Source organism: Medicago sativa, chromosome 1, assembly GCF_051527215.1.
Source record: "Medicago sativa cultivar Bolivia chromosome 1, Bolivia_mono, whole genome shotgun sequence".
NCBI classification, from domain to species: Eukaryota; Viridiplantae; Streptophyta; class Magnoliopsida; order Fabales; family Fabaceae; genus Medicago; species Medicago sativa.
In genome coordinates, this window is record NC_140749.1 from 7,340,507 (window position 1) to 7,361,940 (window position 21,434).

At 34.7% G+C, this 21,434-nt stretch overlaps 2 protein-coding genes across 3 annotated transcripts; one reads left to right on the forward strand and one right to left on the reverse strand.

Moving 5' to 3' along the window:
• The first annotated feature begins 2,964 nt into the window (after nucleotides 1-2,964).
• LOC146952196 (ENTH/VHS family protein) lies at nucleotides 2,965-9,257 on the forward strand. Its single transcript, XM_085758762.1, has 11 exons — nucleotides 2,965-3,112; nucleotides 3,235-3,286; nucleotides 4,417-4,496; nucleotides 4,691-4,769; nucleotides 4,884-4,967; nucleotides 5,082-5,227; nucleotides 5,338-5,580; nucleotides 6,601-6,731; nucleotides 7,010-7,203; nucleotides 7,926-8,301; nucleotides 8,739-9,257. Exons 1-11 carry the CDS (start codon nucleotides 3,072-3,074, stop codon nucleotides 8,960-8,962), a joined length of 1,650 nt encoding a protein of 549 aa, XP_085614888.1. The 5' UTR covers nucleotides 2,965-3,071; the 3' UTR covers nucleotides 8,963-9,257.
• Nucleotides 9,258-12,689: 3,432 nt separating this feature from the next.
• On the reverse strand, nucleotides 12,690-20,267 carry LOC146952197 (3'-5' exonuclease domain-containing protein / K homology domain-containing protein / KH domain-containing protein). Of its 2 annotated transcripts, XR_015034129.1 has the most exons (11): nucleotides 20,103-20,267; nucleotides 19,810-19,976; nucleotides 18,686-18,817; nucleotides 18,436-18,486; nucleotides 15,656-15,752; nucleotides 15,440-15,486; nucleotides 14,339-14,555; nucleotides 13,657-13,786; nucleotides 13,316-13,358; nucleotides 12,955-13,100; nucleotides 12,690-12,814 (listed from the first exon to the last, which is right to left on the reverse strand). XR_015034129.1 is itself a non-coding variant. In XM_085758765.1 (10 exons), the coding sequence occupies exons 1-10, from the start codon at nucleotides 20,203-20,205 to the stop codon at nucleotides 13,026-13,028; spliced, it is 1,062 nt and encodes a 353-aa protein (XP_085614891.1). In that variant the 5' UTR covers nucleotides 20,206-20,267; the 3' UTR covers nucleotides 12,690-13,025. The 2 variants fall into 2 exon arrangements, 1 of the variants encoding a protein (XP_085614891.1); XM_085758765.1 differs by having other exon boundaries at nucleotides 12,690-13,100.
• Nucleotides 20,268-21,434: the final 1,167 nt, after the last annotated feature.

Below are 21,434 nucleotides of genomic sequence, written 5' to 3' on the forward strand. Positions count from 1 at the left end.
GAAAAAGCCCGGGTCCGGATGGGTATAATTTTGCGTTTATCAAAGAATTTTGGTACTTGATTAAAAATGAGGTGAGAATTATGTTTGATCAATTCCATGCTAATGAGGTGTTGCCTAAAAGTATGTTGGCTTATTTTATAACTTTAATCCCGAAAGTGTCTTCCCCATTGGAGTAGAAGGATTATAGGTCGATCTCTTTGTTAGGATGTCTTTATAAGCTTATTGCAAAGGTCTTAGCAAGGAGATTGGCGGGTGTGATGAATTCCATTATATCACCCTCTCAATCGGCTTTTCTTAAAGGGAGGAATTTGGTAGATGGGGTGTTGGTGGTCAATGAATTGGTGGATTATGCTAAGAAAGTTAAGAAGGAATGTTTGATATTTAAGGTGAATTTTGAAAAGGCGTATGATCGGTGGATTGGGGCTTCTTGGTGTATATGATGAGGCGGGTGGGGATGTGTGAGAAATGGGTGGCTTGGATGAAAGCGTGTGTGTGTGGAGGTAGTATGTCGATCCTTGTCAATGGGAGTCATACGAAGGAGATTAGTATTCATCGAGGTCTCAAACAAGGTGACCCTTTAGCTCCTTTCTTGTTTCTTTTGGTGGCCGAAGGCTTTAGTGGGATGATGAGAAAGGCGGTGGAGAGAAAATTATTTGAAGGCTTTGGTATTTTTAATAATGGGTTGGTAGTTTCTCATTTACAATATGCCGATGATACACTTTGCATAGGAAAACCAACGGTGGAGAATCTTTGGGCAATGAAATCAATTCTTAGAGGATTCGAAATGGTGTCGGGATTGAAGATAAATTTCTTAAAGAGTTCCTTGATTGGGATTAATGTGAGTGAAGATTTTATGGAGATGGCGTGTGAATTTTTGAATTGTAGTAAGGAGAATTTACCGTTCAAATACTTGGGGTTGCCCGTAGGTGCTAATGGGAGGAGTTTGTCAACTTGGGAGCCGTTGGTGGAAAGTTTGAATCGGAAATTGAATACGTGGAGTCATAAATATATTAGTTTTAGAGGTAGAATCGTTCTTTTGAATTCGGTGCTAAATTCGATTCCGGTTTTTTATTTGTCGTTTCTAAAAATGTCGGTTTAAGTTTGGAGGAGAATTGTTAGACTACAAAGAGAATTCCTTTGGGGAGGTGTGGGAGGGGGAAGAAAGTTAGTTGGGTTAAGTGGGAGGTAGTTTGCAAACAAAAAAGGAATGGTGGTTTGGGGGTGAAGGATATTCGGGTGATGAATGTGAGTTTATTGGCGAAGTGGCGTTGGCGGTTGCTAGATGGCGAGAAAGCTTTGTGGAAGGATGTGCTAGAGGTTAAATATGGCCCTTGTGTGGGAACCTTGTTGGAAGGGGGGAGTAGGACTTGGCCTAGGCACTCGTCGTGTTGGTGGAAGGAGTTGAATAGGATAGGTGATTTTGGTGGTGAAAGATGGTTTAATTCCGAGGTTTCAAGAAGGGTGGGGAATGGTTTGTTCCCCACACCTATCCCCCATAATCTGTTTGTTCATTGGGAATGTTGGTGTGGGAGGGAGACAAATAAGAATGTGTTGAAAGGCCTTCGCTTGATTTGGCTATCAACTATTTAGGTTTTGTGGAAAGGGAGGAATGATAAAATTTTTAAGGGGAGTACCTTTGAAGTGGATGACTTAGTAGAGGAGGTTAAGGTTCTTTCGTGGCGATGGATGTTGTATAGGATGAATCTTCCGGTGTGTCTCTATTATGAGTAGTGTTGGAACCCTCAATTTTGCCTTCAAAGGGTTACGACGAGGACTTTGTAAGATAGGCCGGTTGCTTTTGGAGATGCTGTCAGCTGCTGCTGTGTTGTTTTTTTTGTGGCAGGATGGGCTTTTGTCTACTGGTAGAAGCTTCTGTTGGCTTCTCTCTGTTGGGCTGTTGTCTACGTTTGTTGGGCAGATTTTTTGATGGGATAGGGTGGGAGCAGCTGCTGCGCTGCTGGTGCTGTTTTGGAGGGGCAGTCCAGCTTTTACCTTGCGGTGTGGGTTCTGTGTAGTATTTTGTTTTGGTGTAGCAGCTATGCAGCTCGAGTGGTGGCTGCTCTTTAGCAGGTTTCGGTGGTGTAGGTGTTGACGCAGGGGTATGCTTATGGTTTTGTCATAAGTATATGCTTGTGTCATTACTCTTTTGGGTTGTTTTCTTTGTTTATGGGTGGTTTTTAAGGGGTTTTTGTTCGAGTCGGTGTTTTCGTGGCAACCGATTTCCCTTTGTTTGTATTTTTTTTCCACCCGAGCTTATTAGTGCTACTTGCACGGGCTTGTTGGTTAATAATATTTGCCGTTTCAAAAAACAAAATTGGATTTGGAGGTAAAGCTTGGATTCAATTTTCATTTCTGGATAAATTAACTCTTTAAATCTAACAAGTTTTGGTCCATTACTCATATATCTGGGACTAAAAAGCGAAGATGTGAAATATTTTAAATTATACAACATACAATACAATGGCGTAGAATGATTATCACTCATATAATTACAAGAACATCCCTTAAAAAACTTCATTCTCAACCTCGAAAATTCTTCATTTTTGCAACTTAATCAATAACATGTATATAATTAATTCACGTAGGTGATCTACATCGTCATCATTGAGTGAGAAACCAAAATTGGTAACCAATTTCGTGAGTGTAAAATTAGAGGGATCAAATTTATAATAGAAAGAATCAAGCGACTGAGCTCAAATGATTAATAAGTTTTACTCAAAATAAATCATTTTAAAAAAACCGATTTTGATTTCTAAGTGTAACAATTACTAGTCCAAACTTTTTTTTTTGAAAGAACTAGTCCAAACTTTAGATGGTTAAAAAAATTTAACCGGAGTTTAATGGGAATGCACCGTTAGTGAAAATATTTTACACTGACGGTGTATATCTAGTTTTACACTGACGGTGCATATCAATTAAATCCATACAATAATGTATAAAAAAAAGATGAAAGAAATAGATCTGAAATCTTAGATATCACAATAACAGAAGAACCCATCGAATTTTGCCTCAATTAACACAACGCTACATAACCTTTCCCCTTCAGATCAGATCTACACAGATCAATCATCATGGATTTCATGAAAGTCTTCGATCAAACCGTTCGAGAAATGTAATGTTACATTTTCAATTCATCCATTTTTTTTTTTTTTTTGCATTTCAATTTTCATTTTTTTTTTAAATTATCAACTTCGAAATATATTTCAATTTTCGTTCTTATTTGATTGATAACAGAAAGAGAGAGGTGAATCTGAAGGTGCTTAAGGTTCCTGAAATCGAACAGAAGGTGAAATTCTAATTTTTATTTTATTTTCATTAATTTTTTTGATATTTTGAAGAATTGTGTTTATTGATTAATAAATATATTTTTCTCAATAAGGATTGTTACATGTATCCGAAATCAAATTGAAATTGTACGAGAATTGGTTGAGGCAGCGTATTTTAACGTAGTTTTTGAATAATTTGTTGATGCTTGTTTTCATAGAATATTAAACTTTAAGAATCTTTGTTCAGTTTGAGAATACATTTTATGTTGTGTTTGATTCCTTCCCTGCAAATGTAAACTGTGGAATGCTTATTAAAGATGAGGATGTTGCGTTGAATGTGCGGTGATACTAGACGAGATAGGATTAGAAATGACAATATTAGAGAGTTGGGGTAGCATCCATCGTAGAAAAGATGGTGGAAGATGGTGGAAACTCAACTTACGGGGTTTGGGCATGCAGAGAGAAGATCTTTAGATTTTGTAATAAAGAGAGGAGATTAGATGGAGGGTAGTCAAATCACTATACGCCGAAAGAGACATAGGAAAACTATTAAGAAAGATCTAGAGATTGATGAGTATGATAGATATATGATAGAACAATATGGCGTAATTTGATCCATGTTGCCAACTCCTCTTAGTGGGATTAGGGTTGGTTTTTGTTGAGTCTGAAATTGATGGTAGCAGCATATGATCACGTAATTTTGGAATAATTTGTTGATGCAAGACAGGTGTTGCATAATTGCTTGTTTTCATACAATCACAAACTTTAAGAACCTTTGTTGAGTTTGATGATACATTTTATGTTTTCTGGCTGATTCTTTCTCTCCAAATGTAAACTGTGGAATGCATGTTCAAATTGCAAAGTATATCAGTAATGCTTAATAAAGGGAATTGCACATCTTAACAATGTTTTTGGTTTCAATTTGTTTTACATGGAAGCAAATCCAACCACTTTGCCAAGGCTCCTTTTCTATTTATTGAGAATGTCAAAATGTTTTGAAGATTTTCTTTTCTTTTGCTTGAATATTTTATATTTATAACTATATATATGAATGAAGAATAAGAATGTAGATTGATATCCATGCTAGTACCTCACAATCTGCAATCCATCGGTATTGTTTTGATTTTTTCTGCCACTCTTTATAATTTAGGTGTTGGATGCAACTGATGATGAACCTTGGGGTCCTCATGGTACTGTGCTGGCAGAGATTGCAACGGCTACCAAAAAATTGTAAATAGCCATCTGATGCTTTTCCTGTTATATTGCTTTTTAATTTTTGAATTTCTTTTGGTTTTCATGGAGAAAATTTTTGATGCAAGTTAATTGATTGCTTATTTGCTTCTTCTGTACCTCTTTTGGTTTTCATGGAGAAAATTTCTGATGCAAGTTAATTGAATTTCTTTTGCTTCTTCTGTACCTTTCAGTACTGAATGTCAGCTGGTTATGAATGTTCTTTGGACAAGATTGGTTGAAACTGGAAAGGATTGGCGATATGTATACAAGGTATTGTTATCTAAATAACCATGTTATTACTTTAAGTTACAAGGAGAAATGTTTTGTTTTGTTGCATTTTCTTTGTTGATACATCAACTCGCCTCCCTTTCTATTTGACGTCAGGCATTAGCTGTTATAGAGTATTTGGTATCACATGGATCTGAACGTGCAGTTGACGACATTATAGAACATACTTTTCAGATCTCTGTAAGGGTCATTCTCTTGCATTTAGCTAGTTTTTCTTTCAATTCTCAACAGTTCTTATAAATAAATCATAAGAGCAATTTCTTACATAAACACCATATGCTTTTATTGGTAAAGGCACTTTCCAGTTTTGAATATGTTGAGCCTAATGGGAAGGATGTGGGACTCAATGTAAGGAAGAAGGCAGAAAACATTGTTGCCCTTTTGAATGATAGAGAAAAGATACATGATGTCAGAAATAAAGCTGCTGCAAACCGTGACAAGTAGGTCAAATTTGTCAATATTTCAATCCCATAATGATTAGGTAAACTAAGCCACTATTATGGTCTCAGCAAATAATTTTCTTGTTTTTCTTTTGGTGTGCTTAATTTAGGTATGTTGGTGTTTCATCTAGTGGAATCACATACAAATCCGGGACAACCTCATTTAGTAGTGGGAGCAGTAACAAATATGGAGGTTTTGGTTCAAGTGGTGATAGGTTTAGTGATAGCTACGGAGACAAGGGGCGCTATGATGAAGCAAAAGTGGACAAAGATTACTCAGGAAAATCACGCCATGGTGTCTCAAGTAAAACTGAAGAGAACTCCTTCAAAAAAGGTTCTGCACGGTCTGTCAGGTATGGCGTGCAAATAATTGTAAATGTATTTTATGCTTGTTCAGTAGTTCCATACTATAGTTGGATTGTTTTGCCATACCTAATCCTTCGGAAGTTTGAATCTGAAGTATCTAGTGACTACTTTAGCGTGCATTGTCTTGTACATTGTTTTCTGATGCGCCTTATTCGCTACTGTATGTCTAGTTGTGCCCCAAGTTTTTAAACTAGTGAAGCCGTTTACCAAGGAGTTTATGAAATTGTTAGTTTTTTTAATAACTTGCTTTTAATAATTTACCTTTCTTTTTTGTACATTAGCTGGTCTCGTTGAATTTTTTTTTTCTAAATAATTCATTCATTAACCATATTTCCATGCAGTCTCTTGTCTGCATATCCTAACAAATATATTAAATTTCATTATAATTAGAGCTTACTTTCTATCTTTCTTTACCTTGGACACCATTGGAAAAAAAATGAAGGCTCAAGTTTCGATTCTAATGTTTGTTCTTCATAAAGGAAACTTATTCTTAAAAAAAAGTGTAATTTTTCTCTAATAGGTTTTATGGTCTCTTTTCCTTTAGAAGAAAATGTGTCAATTTTTAGCAGAAGAAAATGTATCTTGTAGATCTATTAAACTGTTACTATTAAAATGTAGGGAAGTGCCCATAAGAAAGATTTCTAATTGCTAAAAATTCTATAAAAGCTAAAATAAGCCTTTAACTAGTCAAAGACAGGCTACCTGTGCATGATACAACTATATGCTCATCACTGGACACATGTCCAGACTCAAACCTTTGATCCTTGATCCTCATTGCCTAGTTCAACAAGCTTATTTTGACTTGGAAAAAATTTATTTTGACTTGGAAAAAATTAAGCAGGAGTTTTGGTAAATGGTTGAGAACTTGAGATGCTTATCTCAACTCATCTTTTTACTTGCACCTGCTTTGGTTTTTATGCACAGAAAGGCACATGCTTCTGCCTCTCCATACTGCAATGATTCTATTCTGTTGCTCATATTCTTATTCCAGAGTGTCTTCCTTGCAGCAAAAGTCAGGAGAACAAATCTTCTAGAGCATCAAAGTCATCTGCTAATGCAAGTGCAGTTCCTTCTCAAAGTGCAAGTGTACCTACTGAGGACGACTTTGATGATTTTGATCCGAGAGGAACATCTACTAGTAAGTATTCTGAACAGTCTTTAACATTGCAGTTGTTGATTCAATTCATATGAGAAATATAAAGCGATTCTTTTTACTGTTTTGTGCGTGGTGCACTTGAAACATTCACAGTTCACACAGAAGCTTTCGCAACTCAATTTATTGTCCTTGAGTATTACAACTCCAAGGCCGCCAAAAAAACGGAAGAAAAACCAAATTGAACAATTGACTATGTATTTTGATTTTGAGGACAGGACTTTTACCTATTAATTGTAATTTTTTTTTCTTACTTCAAACAGAGACTTCAGCTGGAATCTCAAACCAGGTTGATCTCTTTGGACAAGATTTGCTCGGTGACTTCATGGATGCTCCAACATCTGTTTCTGTAGAAAAGCCAGCAACTAGTGATGCGTCAGAGGTTGATCTCTTTGCGGATGCATCATTTGTATCAGCAGCACCACATGCGGACAAAGGAGCTAGTTCTCAACCACAGGTTAAACTTCATTAGCAATAATTTGTGTTGCCGTTGTTTTTTTAATGTTAGCTACCAATTACTCACCTGTTTAATGGCATGAATCTCCGTCATTAGGTTCTATCTTAAAACCTTAAATTTCCACCTTCATTGGTGCTCCAAAAGTATGAATGTTGCCAATATTGAATGAGATTGTTTGACTGCAATTTACTCCATCGATGTGAATATTATTGGTATATTCTTTATTATGAATTGTAACTGAACTAGTATTTTGAGACTGGAATTGTCTTGGAGGAGAACATTAGAAATATTGGTGTTGATAAATTTTCACATGGGTGTATTAATTGCATGTGAGGTAAATTATTCAGCTTATTAAATTGTGATCACAAGTTATTCATTTGAGATAATAACGAGTTTGGACGTTTTTTAGACTTTAGAAGGGATGTAGAAATACAAAGACTAGACTAGATGGAGGATGGTGGATAGTCCAGTAGTTGAAGATAGAGGAGAGAACATGCAAACTTATAGCCCAAACCAATAAAACAGATTTAGAATGAATGATCCATCATTGGACTTAATTCATAACAAGATATTACGTCGTTGTTGGATTTATGCGGTCGAACCCACCTAGTGGGGGAAAATTTGGTTGTATTATGGATTTACCTGTTTAATCTTCTTTCTCCACATTTTCATTCACAGTGCTAAAATTTCGCTTGTGTGTATCTTGTTGATTCCATGCTCAGGATGAAGTGGATCTTTTCTCTTCACAACCCATTCCTTCAGTTACACCAACAGTTGACTTGTTTTCAATTCCTGCACCAGCTGTGCAGCCTGACAGCAAGTCGGAAAACTCTGTTCCTGTGAATAACAGCACTTTTGATCCCTTTGCTTCTGTTCCACTTAATAATTTTGAGGGATCTGATGTTTTTGGTGATTTTACTTCTCAATCTGATTCTGTATCTTCTCAGCCCTCAACTAATGCTGCCACCGATGGTAGTACAAGTGGTAAATCTGTAGCAGACTCTAATGTTTCGCCTAAAAAGGACGCTTTTCAGGTGAAGTCTGGCATTTGGGCTGATTCGCTAAGCCGTGGATTGATTGACCTCAATATATCTGCTCGTAAGTTTTTATGCTGATTACTTTAACAGCTTTTCCACTGCATAATACGTTCTGTGTTGAGTTACTGCTTTATATCCTGTACCTGTATGTTTTCACCCGAAAAAAGCATGTAACTGCATGTTTTAAATATGTAGTTGCATGGTCCTTTTCTTCCATGATTACATTGAAACATATTTAGGGTTTTGGCCTTTTGGGATTCAATCTTGTGTTCCAGGGTGATTAATGCATTATATTGTAGTATGTGTTATCCTTGCTTAAGATTAAGTACATGAATTTGGTAGGAGGTTCTTGGTGAACTAGTGTATTCGTCCACCTCCCCGTTGTTTCCTCCTGTATGTGCACTATCACGAGTCAATCTGTTAAATGATGCACTCGTGAAATATGTAATATGCCAATTATTTTAGTTACTTATGTAATTATCTTATATTATTTTGCAGCCAAAAAAGTATCCCTTGTCGATGTTGGAATTGTGGGTGGACTAAGCGATGGATTAGATGAAAGGGAGAAAGGCCCTCCAACTACATTATACATGGGGAGAGCTATGGGTACAGGATCTGGTCTTGGTATGTATGGTGGCACTCCTTCACAGTCAACAGCTGGAGATGACATATTTTCAAACTTCGGCAGCCAAAACTATCAATTTGGTGGGTTCCAGAAGTAAAAAATATCACAAATTGTATACTCATTCCATCACATTTTCACTCATTCTTTGTGTGTCGGCTTTATCAAGATTGCTGAGCTTTTTGGCATGGTGGATTTTGTTAATGTATATTTCTCACTATTTTGTACCCAAGAAAGGTAGGAATAGCAAGTTCCTATCACTATTGTGATTATATTATCTTAATTTCGTGTTACTGTTGTGTTGCATCTTAATGTTGATTACAAGATCCAGCAAACTGCAGTACTCAAATAGCTTGTGATACTGCTTAATGTTGTATAATGTGTGGTTGCCTTGACCTTCCTTTGTTCCGGTCTTATTCATTCTTTATGTTGTATCATTTGCATCTGCCCTGTATTGTCCCATCACAAGCATCTTGCTAGGACTAGGAGTAGTTTGTGGACCATAGCGAAGACAGGAGACCGTGAAATTTTCAACAATAACTCCCGCCGCTTCACTGCAGCATACAGCGGTATGTTCACTGTCTTCCATCCATGGTTGCTACCACCACATTATGAAAAGCAATCTAAATCCAATTCTAAGTGGATTTCAGGGTGTTGTCGGGGCTCCATGTGTTTATGCCCATTGAGAAATATAGTGGAAGGAATAGAAAATCGATGAGACAGTTGTTCACACATACCACTTTTCTAGAAATCCATTACCAGTCTATTGTTATTCTTCATCCTCCTCCGTGTTTTGCTTCATTCGCTTTTGGACAGAGATTGAGAGAAGTGGGAGGGTTTTCTACGTTGAGGAACAAAGAACCAATAAAATATTTTTATTGCAAAATTAGACTTATCGGTAATCTACAATCTATTGCAAAACAATAATTGTCGGTAAAGAAACATGGACGTGTCACCACTAAGAAGTAATCTACAACAATAAAATGGATTTTGAGCTGGATTTGTTTAATTAAATAATCAAATTTCTTTTAATATCACTCTTTTATCTAAAATACAATAAGATTGGGGGTAAAATTTTCTGTTTTAATTTTACCCTTCATTTTTTCTTGACAATTTTTTCCTTCCTTACCGATTGAAATTGAATAACTTGTTTTTATGTTTTTATAGAGTAATGTTATATGAACATCTAAAAATCAACAACTTTTGGACAACTAATATAAAAGGGGAAATAGTCACTTTGGTCCTTGAATGAGTGACGAGTAGTCATAATAGTCCCTCAATGTATTGAAATAGCAAAATAGTCCCTGATTGTGTACTTTGTTAGTCAAAATAGTCCTTGATATTAAAATATTTCGCTAATATTGTCATATTAGTCCTTCAATAAACTTATTTATTGTCATATTAGTCCTTATACGTACTTACTTATTGTCATTTTAGTCCTTATATCAAAAGAGTTATTGTGAGTATTAAGGGGTTATTTAAGCTTTAGGGACTATTTTGACTAACAAAGTGGACAACCAGGGACTATTTTGGAATTTTGATACATTGAAGGACTATTATGACTACTTGCTACACATTCAGAGACCAAAGTGACTATTACCCCATACATCAATTATAACTATCGATGTGACTATAAGAGAGAGAAACAACTAATTAAAAAATATAAAGTATCTATATACGATGTTGGACAACAAAAGGTTGTCAATATATCATTTCTCTTTTTTATATAATGGGATTCAGATGAAGTTATACAACTTCAATTATTCATCAATAAAAACCGAAATACAATCACATTAGGGAAATTATACCATGTACCCTTACAATTAATCTTTTACCCCTACAAATCATTGAAAATGTCAATTTTATCCTTTTGTTATTTAATTTTTTTTACTGCTATTTTAATTTCACCCCTACACATTTCCGGCATATGAATTTCTTCTGGAATTGAATTATTTTCGGAAATCTTAACTTAAGTCTTTTGGTAGCCAAGGTAAAAGTGTCGGGGTACAAGGTAAAATTTTCTCACATTAGTGTCTGTGACACCAGTAATAACAATAAAAATTGCCTAAGAAAAATACCAAACTAACAATTGATTCCTACGCTCGAATTGATATTCCAAGTGATATTAATTTTTAAGTGATTTGCAGAAAGAACTCCACAAGCACACAAAATTGTTGTTAGATAAAATACTTTTCATTTCAAAAGATAACAAAATTAGTCTTGGCTAAACGGACCCAAATATAACTATTTTTTTCTTTAGACATAGCCCCAGATGAGCCCTGCTCTTTACCCAAATAGTATTGCTCATTCCCAAAGTAAAAGACAAAACTGCCCCTACGCATGTTAAGTTACACTAGTACAAATATTAACGCATGTTAACATGCGCTACGTAGGTTAACATGCGTTAGTGTTATTTGTTGAAAAGCACTGCGCATGTTAACATACGCTGGTGTTATAAGTAAAAAAAAAATAACGCATGTTAACATGCGTTAGTGTAATGGAGTGCGTGAGTTAACTCACGTTGCCATTTGCACTGGCGTGAGTTAACTCACGTTCATAGCAGAAACAGAAACTGCATGCATGCATGCAGTAACAGAACAGACTTTTGAAAAGTCTAGAAAGACCTGTAATCACGCCACATTCATAACTTAACCAAATTACGCCAGTTTAAGAAGTTTATCGGATAATACGACATAATTGATCAAAATTAATTAAAAACATCGTTTTTCTCACAATCACATAATCACACATAAACGATCCAAACGGTCCAAATTTTACAAATACGCCGGTAATGACCCGTAATAATTTAAACACACTTAATGACACGTAAACGATCCAAAATAATTCTTTTCATATATTTATATAATATTAGTTACATATTGGCCATAAATATCAAAATTACACAATAGGCCACCAAAAAATATGTCGGGGTGTAATACCACCAAAAAATAGGACGAACACTCACCGACCCAAAAGTGTCATAACCTATCTAACTAGACTAGTGATAGTGCATAATCTCCATCTTCATCCATGACTTCGTTCTCTTGCTTTGGCTTTTCCGGGGTGTCAAAGTAATAGGATTGTGCTCATTTGTTGGTTTCTTTGGCGGCTTCGGCTCCTTTGACATGAGCTCATCGAAGGCGGCGTTTTTATCCAAAATATATATTTAAATTGCGCTATTGTTATCTTCCTACGCAAGTTAACTTGCGCACACCTCACAACTAGCGTGAGTTAACTCACGCTTAGCCCTAGCACCTACTGACAAAAATGAAGTGACAGGCAGAAAAACCAGGAAAATAGGATGAGTTTTGGTGATACATTACCTGTTCTTTGATGCTTGATGAGCGTAGAAACTTGCTTCCTGACGACTTGCAATGATTTGGAGTTGAGATTATGACCCAAAAATTCGCACTTTTTGGGTTTTTGGAGGTGGAGGGAAAGAAAAAATGGTGTTTTGGGCTTGCATGCTAAGTTTTGAACTAAAAACTGCACTTAGCGTGACTTAACTCACGCTGCGTGACTTAACTCACGTAGCGCATGTTAAGTTGCGTAGGGGTAATCTAGTCTTTTACTTTGGGAATGAGCGAAATCATTTGGGTAAAGAGCAGGATTCGCCCCAGATAATTGCGCTATAAGAGTTCGAACCCAAGCTACTAACATAACATATTTTTTTGAAGAAGTACTAACATAACATATTAATGACGAGTATTAGTTTATAAAATCTAAAAAAATTCTTTGATATTCTACAAAATAGAGTATATATGCCAAAAATATATTTGTTTAATTTTTAAGTTTAAATTACTAGTTAAAAGCTAACGAACAGTATATTCTCTATTTGAAGAAGTCTATTAATATGTATGCCTGAAAACAGTCTCTTTTACATATACGACAAACGGCACAAAATAGCAATGACAAAAAGCTGATACCACATCTTCCAGTTCAAATATCGGACCTGCCCAAACGAGAGAAACGAAACAGTTTATTCAGTTTTGATAAGACAAATTTTGATTTTTTATTTGGTTTTTCATTTTGTGTCCAGCAGATGTAAGTGGGGAAAAAGGACTCGTGTATAAACAATTCCTATCCCCTTACTCATCATTGGCAGAAGTCCCAGAAATTTGATTTATTGCAGAAATTTGATTGAAAGAGAAGAGTTTTCGCTATCAGATATACAATAGTCTACCCCTTAACATGGCCTCAGCTTTCTTCACCTGCTTCACCGGTCCTATGATGAAAACCTACGTGTAAAAACGCGAACGCTTAATAAATGCACATGGTTAAATATACTATTTTTAGACTACTGATATATAGATTATACCAAAGAGAAAAAAAAGAAGTATATACGTATACATATATTAACAAATCAATACCAAGCCACAAACAGACAAATTAAAAAATAAACTAATCAGCTGAGAAGCTGGAGCTTATGAATCACATGGTACAGTGCAGATACCTTGTTAGCTGGACCCCTTGGACCTCCAATGAGAATTTCCGCACTGCACAAATAATGCATTTAAAATTTCAAAAAAAGAAGACATGGAAAGCAGAAAAACAAATAATACCAAAACAAAGGGATCCAGATTGAATGCAGTCCGAATACGTTGATCCTAGATGGAGATCGGAAGGTTTGGGTTTTAAATTCTAAAATATAACTTAAAATCATAATCATCCGATCTTCAATGCATGACCAAATTTACAACTGCAGGAAAAGGTTGATTGGGTGCAATCCATTTCCAAAACAAAGTGTGTATTTATTAAACCTGGGGAATCGAAAGGGGAGAAACAAATTATTACTTGCAAGACTCCTTAATTGACATAATTGAAGCCCCTTTTTTCCCAATAATGCATCCCATCTTTCCTGGGGGAACATCAAGAACTGAAAGAATTTCTTCCTCGGGACCATTTCCATCAACTTTCAGCTCATCTACAAGAAAGAAGCAGACATTCTTTAAAACAGTGAATATAATGAACCAATCAAAACAAGCATTTCTAATATGTATCAAAATAGTACGTAGGTTATTATAAAATGCTAAAAAATAAAAGTGAAATATTTCTTTTCAGTTGTAATGAAATCAAATGAACAAAGTGGACCAAAGTTTCACTGAACTATATCTCATTTTCCATGAACCTCGAAGAGGAGTAACAATATCAAAAATGGAAAGAACCCCCGGGCCTCATAATGAAGTAAGAGTTCATAGTTCCTGTCAAATTTGTCCCTTATGTTTACATAGGAGCTGCATATATTCATGCTTTGAGGTGATTTTCAACAGGAAAGTTGTGTCATCACACTATTACGAATGACATCATACTAATATAATTTCAATTTCAAATTAAACTCCATTGGCGCAAAGTGTTAGGAAGATTTAAGGGTCAGACAGCATATCATACTGGTAAAATAACGTGTCCAAGCAGTCTCATACTATAAAAACAAGAAAATATAATTTGTACATAATATTGTCGTCCAGATTTTGATGACCTGGAATTGGAGGTAGAGACGGCCAATCAGCATAATTATTATTGTTCACACAGAAACACCGGCAGTACAAGGCACCACGAACAGCAAGAAGCCATAAGGACCGTTCAGTTAACTTTGCCATCATTTGATGATAAATGTAGAGAAGGAAACGGACATCATCAGCAGCAGAGTGGATCATTTGTTCAGATAAAGGTCTGTAAGTCCAAAAATTGGGGTCCTGACAAAACATTTAGATATAATATCACTAGCTAATAGAGTTTAGTGCAGATTACGTAAGTATTTCATATTTATTCTTTCATATCTTATGGAACTCTTTCACAAATCAATGCCAACAAGTGGATAAAAGGGTTAATTATGTTTCTAGTCCCTATAAAATAGCGACCTTGTAAGTTTAGTCCTTACTTAATTTTAATAGCATTTTTAGTCCCTATAAAAAAAAAAATTACTTATAATTTTAGTCCCTGCTAAAACAAAGTTTGATTAATTATCCTTAAACTCTTAAATTTTTGAACGATTTTTTTGAGACAAGATTAGAACACTATGAAAGGTTCGTTTACTAAAATTTAGAATTTTCAGACATGAAATGAATTAAATATGAATTTTTTAAAACGACAAAAGTTAAAGATAAAAAGTAATAAAATCTGGATGTAGAAATCAAATTTTGCGATAATTTTTTGCGGAGGAACTTTTAGTAATGTTCTAAACATGTCTGCAAAAAATTGTTCAAAAATTTAAGAGTTTAAGCATAAATTAAACAAATTGGAATTGAGTAGGGACTAATACTCAGGGCAAAAAAACAAAATTAGGGACTAAAAATGCTATTAAAATTAAGTAAGGACTAAACTTACAAGGTCGCTATTTTATAGGGACTAGAAACATAATTAACCCTAAATAAAATTCACTGTTTCTTTTATTCAAAAACTTTCTATAGTTATCAGCAAAAAAAATAAAAACTTTCTATAGTTACCGGTTTGGTATCACACTATCAGATCTTTAACATGCATGATGGAATCAATCATAAAAACCCTATAATTTTAACTTTTTCAGAAGGAAAGTGAAAAATAAATCCTCTTAGCAACAAATATCATTCTAAAAACCAACCTGTCGAAGGAGGACACGGACTTCTTCCTTGTCAACATTTGATAACCCTGCATGCAAACCCACAAACTGAATAATGAATATAAAGGGAGGAACCAATCGACTCGAAAGAACTTATCAAGAATTATTAATCACCTAAATCTAAAATATTATGGTAAAATATATAAAGAAACCATGACCAACAAAAATATTTAATGGATACCACGACGCAATTAATACCACAATAACGTGGATCTGCTAGGAGACCAACAAGTGAAATATAGTCATCTGGCAACCGCCTTTGTCCTTCTTGCTCTTCTAGAAGTGAGTAAGCAATCTAAGCCAAAACAAGAATTATGATATCAATAAAACATAAGGATCATCGGTAATACCAATGAAGAAAAATAAAGGACAAAACATGATATTGATAAGGGAAATTATTTGTTATGCAATTTTCACCTCTCTCCTGCCTTGTGATTTCCTATTTTCAAATGGATCACTAGGGGGAGAGGATTAAGCAAACTCCCTTGAAACTTTCCAAAGATTATAGAAGCATATTTAAGTAGCTAACTGGTGTTCTTATCGTAAATAGGTTAAGAGGATAAATGAATTTTTTTCCCAGTTGTATAAGTTTATTGATGTGATAAAGTTGCAGAAACAAGAGTGTTTGAGACTAATCTGTCATACAGACCTGCTCGCTTGTCCCTCATAGTATGGATAATTAAGGAGATGAAAATAACAACAACAACAACAACATCCACCACCGGTCAAAGAGATAAGCACAAGACAATTTTCAAAAATTAAATAACTAAGGTTGACTAGTTGATAAACATTCAAAAAATGCTTATATTATAACAATTCTCGTCAGAACTGCTTGCTGAAATTGAAGCTTATATTAGGCTATCAGCATGTTTCAAATGAGCCCACTAGAAAATAATTTGGAAATATAATGTGGAAAGCTGGAAAGCATCCAAAATACTCATGAACTTATGCTTTAGACCAAAATAGGAAAAATGAGTACTACTGGGACGATAACTCAGCAAGATGGTCGGAATCAGACACAGAACAGCAAGAAGGAAAGATCTCTAACAAAAATTTAAGAGCATGCAATCATACAAAGCAAGGAACAAACTCCTTAAAGTTAATCAGAAGGAATATTTGGAGTTTAGCAAGGACAGCCAGCAACAGTTCTTGGAATTGAATCGGGCTCTAATTGATTACAAAACAGACCGTGCCTAGAAGATAACAAAACAAACGGGGGGAAGTGGAGCCAAATCAGCCAGTAGCCTAGTGTAACTTGTCAGCTGGTGCAAAGCATAGCCAATTAGATGGTCCGTAGTGCAGCTGGAATGGAAAGAGGCCAAAGCTAGAAACCAAAGCCAGAGCGGTTCTTAGTGGATACAGTATAGGTGTATTTAGAGAACACTGGCAGTGGACCCAGAATGGGTAGGTGTAAATCCAGGAGACAGTGGTAGCCACTACTATGGTTCTCTGGATCAAGGTTGTCTAACTCAACAATCAACGTTAGCTCTTAGTTATAGTACAGATACAATAAAAGGAGATAATTAGTTAATTACTATCAATATAAGAGTAAACTAACTACTAGCTAAACTGTAGTAATGAAAAAATACAGTTGAGAGTTGACTAAGCAATAATATTGTAAGAACATTCAACAACAATAAAGTTGTTTCCCACTAGATCGGGTTGACTGCATGGATATCATAATATCCTAGAGTAGTACCAGGAACACTCTCTTTTCAACACTCTCTCTAACACTCACTCTTTTATCGGGTAAAATCAATGTAGGTCCCACCACTTTATGTGGGTCCCATTTCCAAAGTGTAGGACCCACATTGATTTCACCCAATAAGAGAGTGGATGTTAGGGAGAGTGTTGCTAGCTAGCACTCCTACTACTCTCATAAATCATATTTGATGAGAATCCATTTAAATAAAAATCCTTCTAATTTGACCTTTAATTTTCGTTTATTTGCCCGTAGTCCCCCACTTCTAACTATTAATTAGATTATTCTCCATCTAATTTACTATCCTCACCAAGGCTTCTATAGGTCCTCCCCACACATGCCCAAATCAGCTAAGTTGGGATTCTACCATCTTTTCCACAATAGGCACTATGCTGACTCTCACTATAGTACATTCATTTAAATTCTATCTCGTTTTGTCGGTCTACTCATCTATAATAACATTCTCATCTCTACAACACTGAGCTTATTTTCTTATTAACTTTTCAACTCTGAAGCATTTAATCTCGTAAAACACCGCCAATCTTGTTGGTGTGCAGTAACATTTTTCCTTAAACTTGAGTGGTAACTTGTTATGAAAAAATAACACCTGAAGAAGCACTACATTTTATTTACCGCGCTTGGATCCTATAGTTTATAACTACCTCTACTTTTCGATTAATTAATCTTTACAATGAAACTTAAACTATGTGACTTGTGTTGTGGTATATTCCCCAATTTTCACTACTAAACTAGAATTAGAGCATCTCCTGAAAATATCACATTCCATCCTTCATTACTAATATTCTTAGCATAAATCCAAATATTCTAATGGAAGTAAACATACTTTACACAAAAGGGGTGTCCTCGAATCATGAAAACTAAATGAGGAATATGCAACAACTTTTGTCCGTAACTAAAGGTAGACAATAAACTTAAGGGGAAATAACCGAAACCTCATAAATATTGTCATAATAAGAATCATATCATTGTTTAAAAAATCCAAAACAAAGCAGAGATAAGTAATTGATTTTAGATTTATAATGAGCATATTCGAGTGAATCACAAATGATAAGAAAACATATCTAGGCGGCATAATCACAACACCATAGAACATAGAAACTTCCATCATCAGATATGCAATATGATATCTCATTCCATGAATTATGTGCTACCATGGATATGGAAGAATTTTATTCTGCCGACATAACAAGACCTATAAAGATTCCGAATAGCAATGAACACAGTGGAAAGGATGTCTGTTAATAAGATAGCTCACCTGGGTATCCACCACGTTGTTTAACTTGATGCCGAACTGAAAGTACAATGCCTACAAAAAAACAATATGTTTGTAAGGGCCAAAGTCATATGATGAAATTGGGAATTGCTGAGATGACAAGTCAAGTCTCAAACTTTTTTTTATTTCCATGAAATGTTTCTTTTTCTTATGATTTCCATGAAATGATACTTAAACTTGTCTTCAACAAATACTAAAAGCGGCAGGAAAAAAAATAAAATAAATCTGAAACCTCACTGTCGCGTTTGCAATCATGAATCACTTTTGTGACATAATCAGACTCAAGTGCAGGCTTACAGGCTTCGATAAGCACACTCCCCCCTTCAATTGCATCAACCAGGTATATAGCATCAGGAAATGCAAGCTGCAGAAACATAAAACTTAATCATATGCTAAGAGCAAAAATCCGAAACGTGGCAGAAAATCATTATCCATTGAAAAATAACACAGCAGATTAATAAAATCATTACCCATGGAAAAATAACACAAGAGTAGTAATCGGCTGCTAGTATATACATATATGTTGCTCTTAGTTTATATACGGACGCATTTAGGACACATTTAGATAAACAGTTTACTTAAACCACCTGATCAATAAACTATTTTAGAGAGATCAGGATTGGCACATTTAATCTTATCCATCATCATAAACACTTGTGAGACTGTTTGAGACAACTTATGAAAATAGTTTATGACATGTTTATAAGCTGTTTTCAGCTTATTTTCATAAGTTATTCAATATAGCTTATGAAAACAGCTTATAACTTATACAAAAATATTTTAACTTTTTTTAATCAATTCTTATAAAAATAGCTTACACATAAGCACCTATCAGTGCTTATCGTGATAACAGCTTATGCTATAAGCTGAAATTATGTTATTTAACCAATCAGGGACTAAGAGCCTACTCACAAGCTATTCTGTAAACTTTGAGAGCTTATTGAAATTAATAACCCGAATACAAATTATGACTTATGAGCCCGTCATTAAAAGCACTCCATATTATATACTACTATATACCTCTGAAGCACCGATACTTCATTGAAGGCGTGTCCGGTGTCGATCATTGACAAGATACTTTTAATAATTACATTCAATTATGTCATTTTCTTAAATTACTGCCAGTGTCATGTGTTGTGTCCGGACGGTGTCCGTGTTTCATAGCTATTAGCTATATACTATAGCCTCTACTACAATTTTCGAATATAAAATTTATACCGTATAAATTTTAATCGTGATTTCAAATCATCATATCTCGATCAGAGAAATGTCAGAATAATGAGAACAGAGTTTAAAACACTTCATATATGAATTAGAATAACTAAAGCACAAGAAGAAAAAGTTAAATTCACTAACCTGGATTATGCAAAGAGCTCCATCGCGACACAAGTCAACAGCTTCACAATCAAAACCAATAACGATCTTGGAGTGCGGCGAAGGTTCGAGAAAATCCACAGGTAGTTGCGACGCTTTCGTCACAACATGAATCGGAACTCGCGGTTCCTCCTCTTCAACCTTCTCACCTAATTCATCATCGATAAAAAAAAATAAAAAAAAAGTTAAAAAATTCATAAATCATGAAAACAGTTAAAAAAAAATACAAATCCCTAAATAAATCGGAAATGGAGAATCGAATCGAGAAAACGCACTGGGAGAAGAAGAAGGAGCAATGGGAAGATGAGTGATGAATTGATAGGAAGGAGGAGTTGCAGAAGAAGAGGATTGTGACAGAGGAGGAGAAGAAGAAGCCATGTGATCGGAACCACATCACACAGCGGTTTCTTCCTCTCGAGTTTATGTTATATTATGACGACTCTTCCCCTTCAACTTTCTTTTCCCTTTTATATCTATCAGTAACGAATGCTTTTAACCCATTTCTCCGTTGAGAAAGAATATTCAACTGGGAGAACAATCTTCCTCTAGATTTCGGTACCAAAAAAAGGGGCGGCACTTTGATGTCATTAATGGCACCGTGCCATTAAATCTAGGCCACATAAACACATTGTCATTACATCTGGACCACACAACACATCTATCTTGGTGCTATTAATGGCACGGTGTCATTAATGGCACCAAAGTGCTACCCCAAAAAAAGTATGATTTTTTATTTTTTATTTTTTTACAATGGATTCTTTATTTTTGGAAAAAATGGATTTTTTTTATTTCTTAAAATATATAGTATTGTATAATATATTTGATAAAAAAAACTTAGAGATTAATTTGTGGAAAACTTTTTTACACATGTTTATTTTAGGATGACATTCAACCAAATACACATTTATGTTAATGCTCCATTTTCTAGTTTCAATAAATTCACGATATAACCCTTCAAAAAAACAAAATTCACGATATAACCTTTAAAAAAAAAATCACGGTATAAATATAGTAGGACATGATAATTTGTACTCCTCCCGTCCTATATTAAGTGATATATTTAACCTTGTTACACATGCCGATGCACAATTTCAATCTTAAATAATTTTATTAAATTATTAGAAAAAATTATAAAAATTTGATATTTTGAAAATATTTATAGAGACGAATCGAACGACGTCTTATATGATACATCCTCTTGTCACTATTATAAGCAAAACTTTGCATTTTAGATTCATTCATTAAATAATGTATGTGATATATAATAAAGACCATATACATCATTAATTGAATGAATCCAAAATGCAAAGTTTTGCTTATAATAGTGACCGGAGGGTGTATAATTTATCTTTATGTATTACTAGAAAAACACAGTCAAAGTAGTTAGGTCAATAGTGCACATTTTCAAACATGTCATTTATTGCACGACGGACGGAGTAGTTATGTAGTAGATCTAGACAATCTTAAATCAAATTGCAACATCAAATTATCTTTATAGGTTTTTTTTTTGAAAGAAAATTATCTTTATAGGTTAATTCTTAAAATATTTTATTTGATTGAATATATGTATAAAAAGTTTTACAATATCGATATATATTGATTAAATC

Excerpts from the sequence above, each read along its gene's own strand:
- LOC146952197 (XM_085758765.1), bottom strand. The coding sequence starts at position 20,205 with ATGGCTTCTTCTTCTCCTCCTCTGTCACAATCCTCTTCTTCTGCAACT. Across the intron at positions 19,977-20,102 it reads TGCTCCTTCTTCTTCTCCCA|GTGAGAAGGTTGAAGAGGAG; the intron begins GTGCGTTTTCTC and ends ATGATGAATTAG. Across the intron at positions 18,818-19,809 it reads GAGCTCTTTGCATAATCCAG|CTTGCATTTCCTGATGCTAT; the intron begins GTTAGTGAATTT and ends ATGTTTCTGCAG.
- LOC146952196 (XM_085758762.1), top strand. The coding sequence starts at position 3,072 with ATGGATTTCATGAAAGTCTTCGATCAAACCGTTCGAGAAAT. Across the intron at positions 6,732-7,009 it reads TCCGAGAGGAACATCTACTA|AGACTTCAGCTGGAATCTCA; the intron begins GTAAGTATTCTG and ends TACTTCAAACAG. Across the intron at positions 8,302-8,738 it reads TGACCTCAATATATCTGCTC|CCAAAAAAGTATCCCTTGTC; the intron begins GTAAGTTTTTAT and ends ATTATTTTGCAG.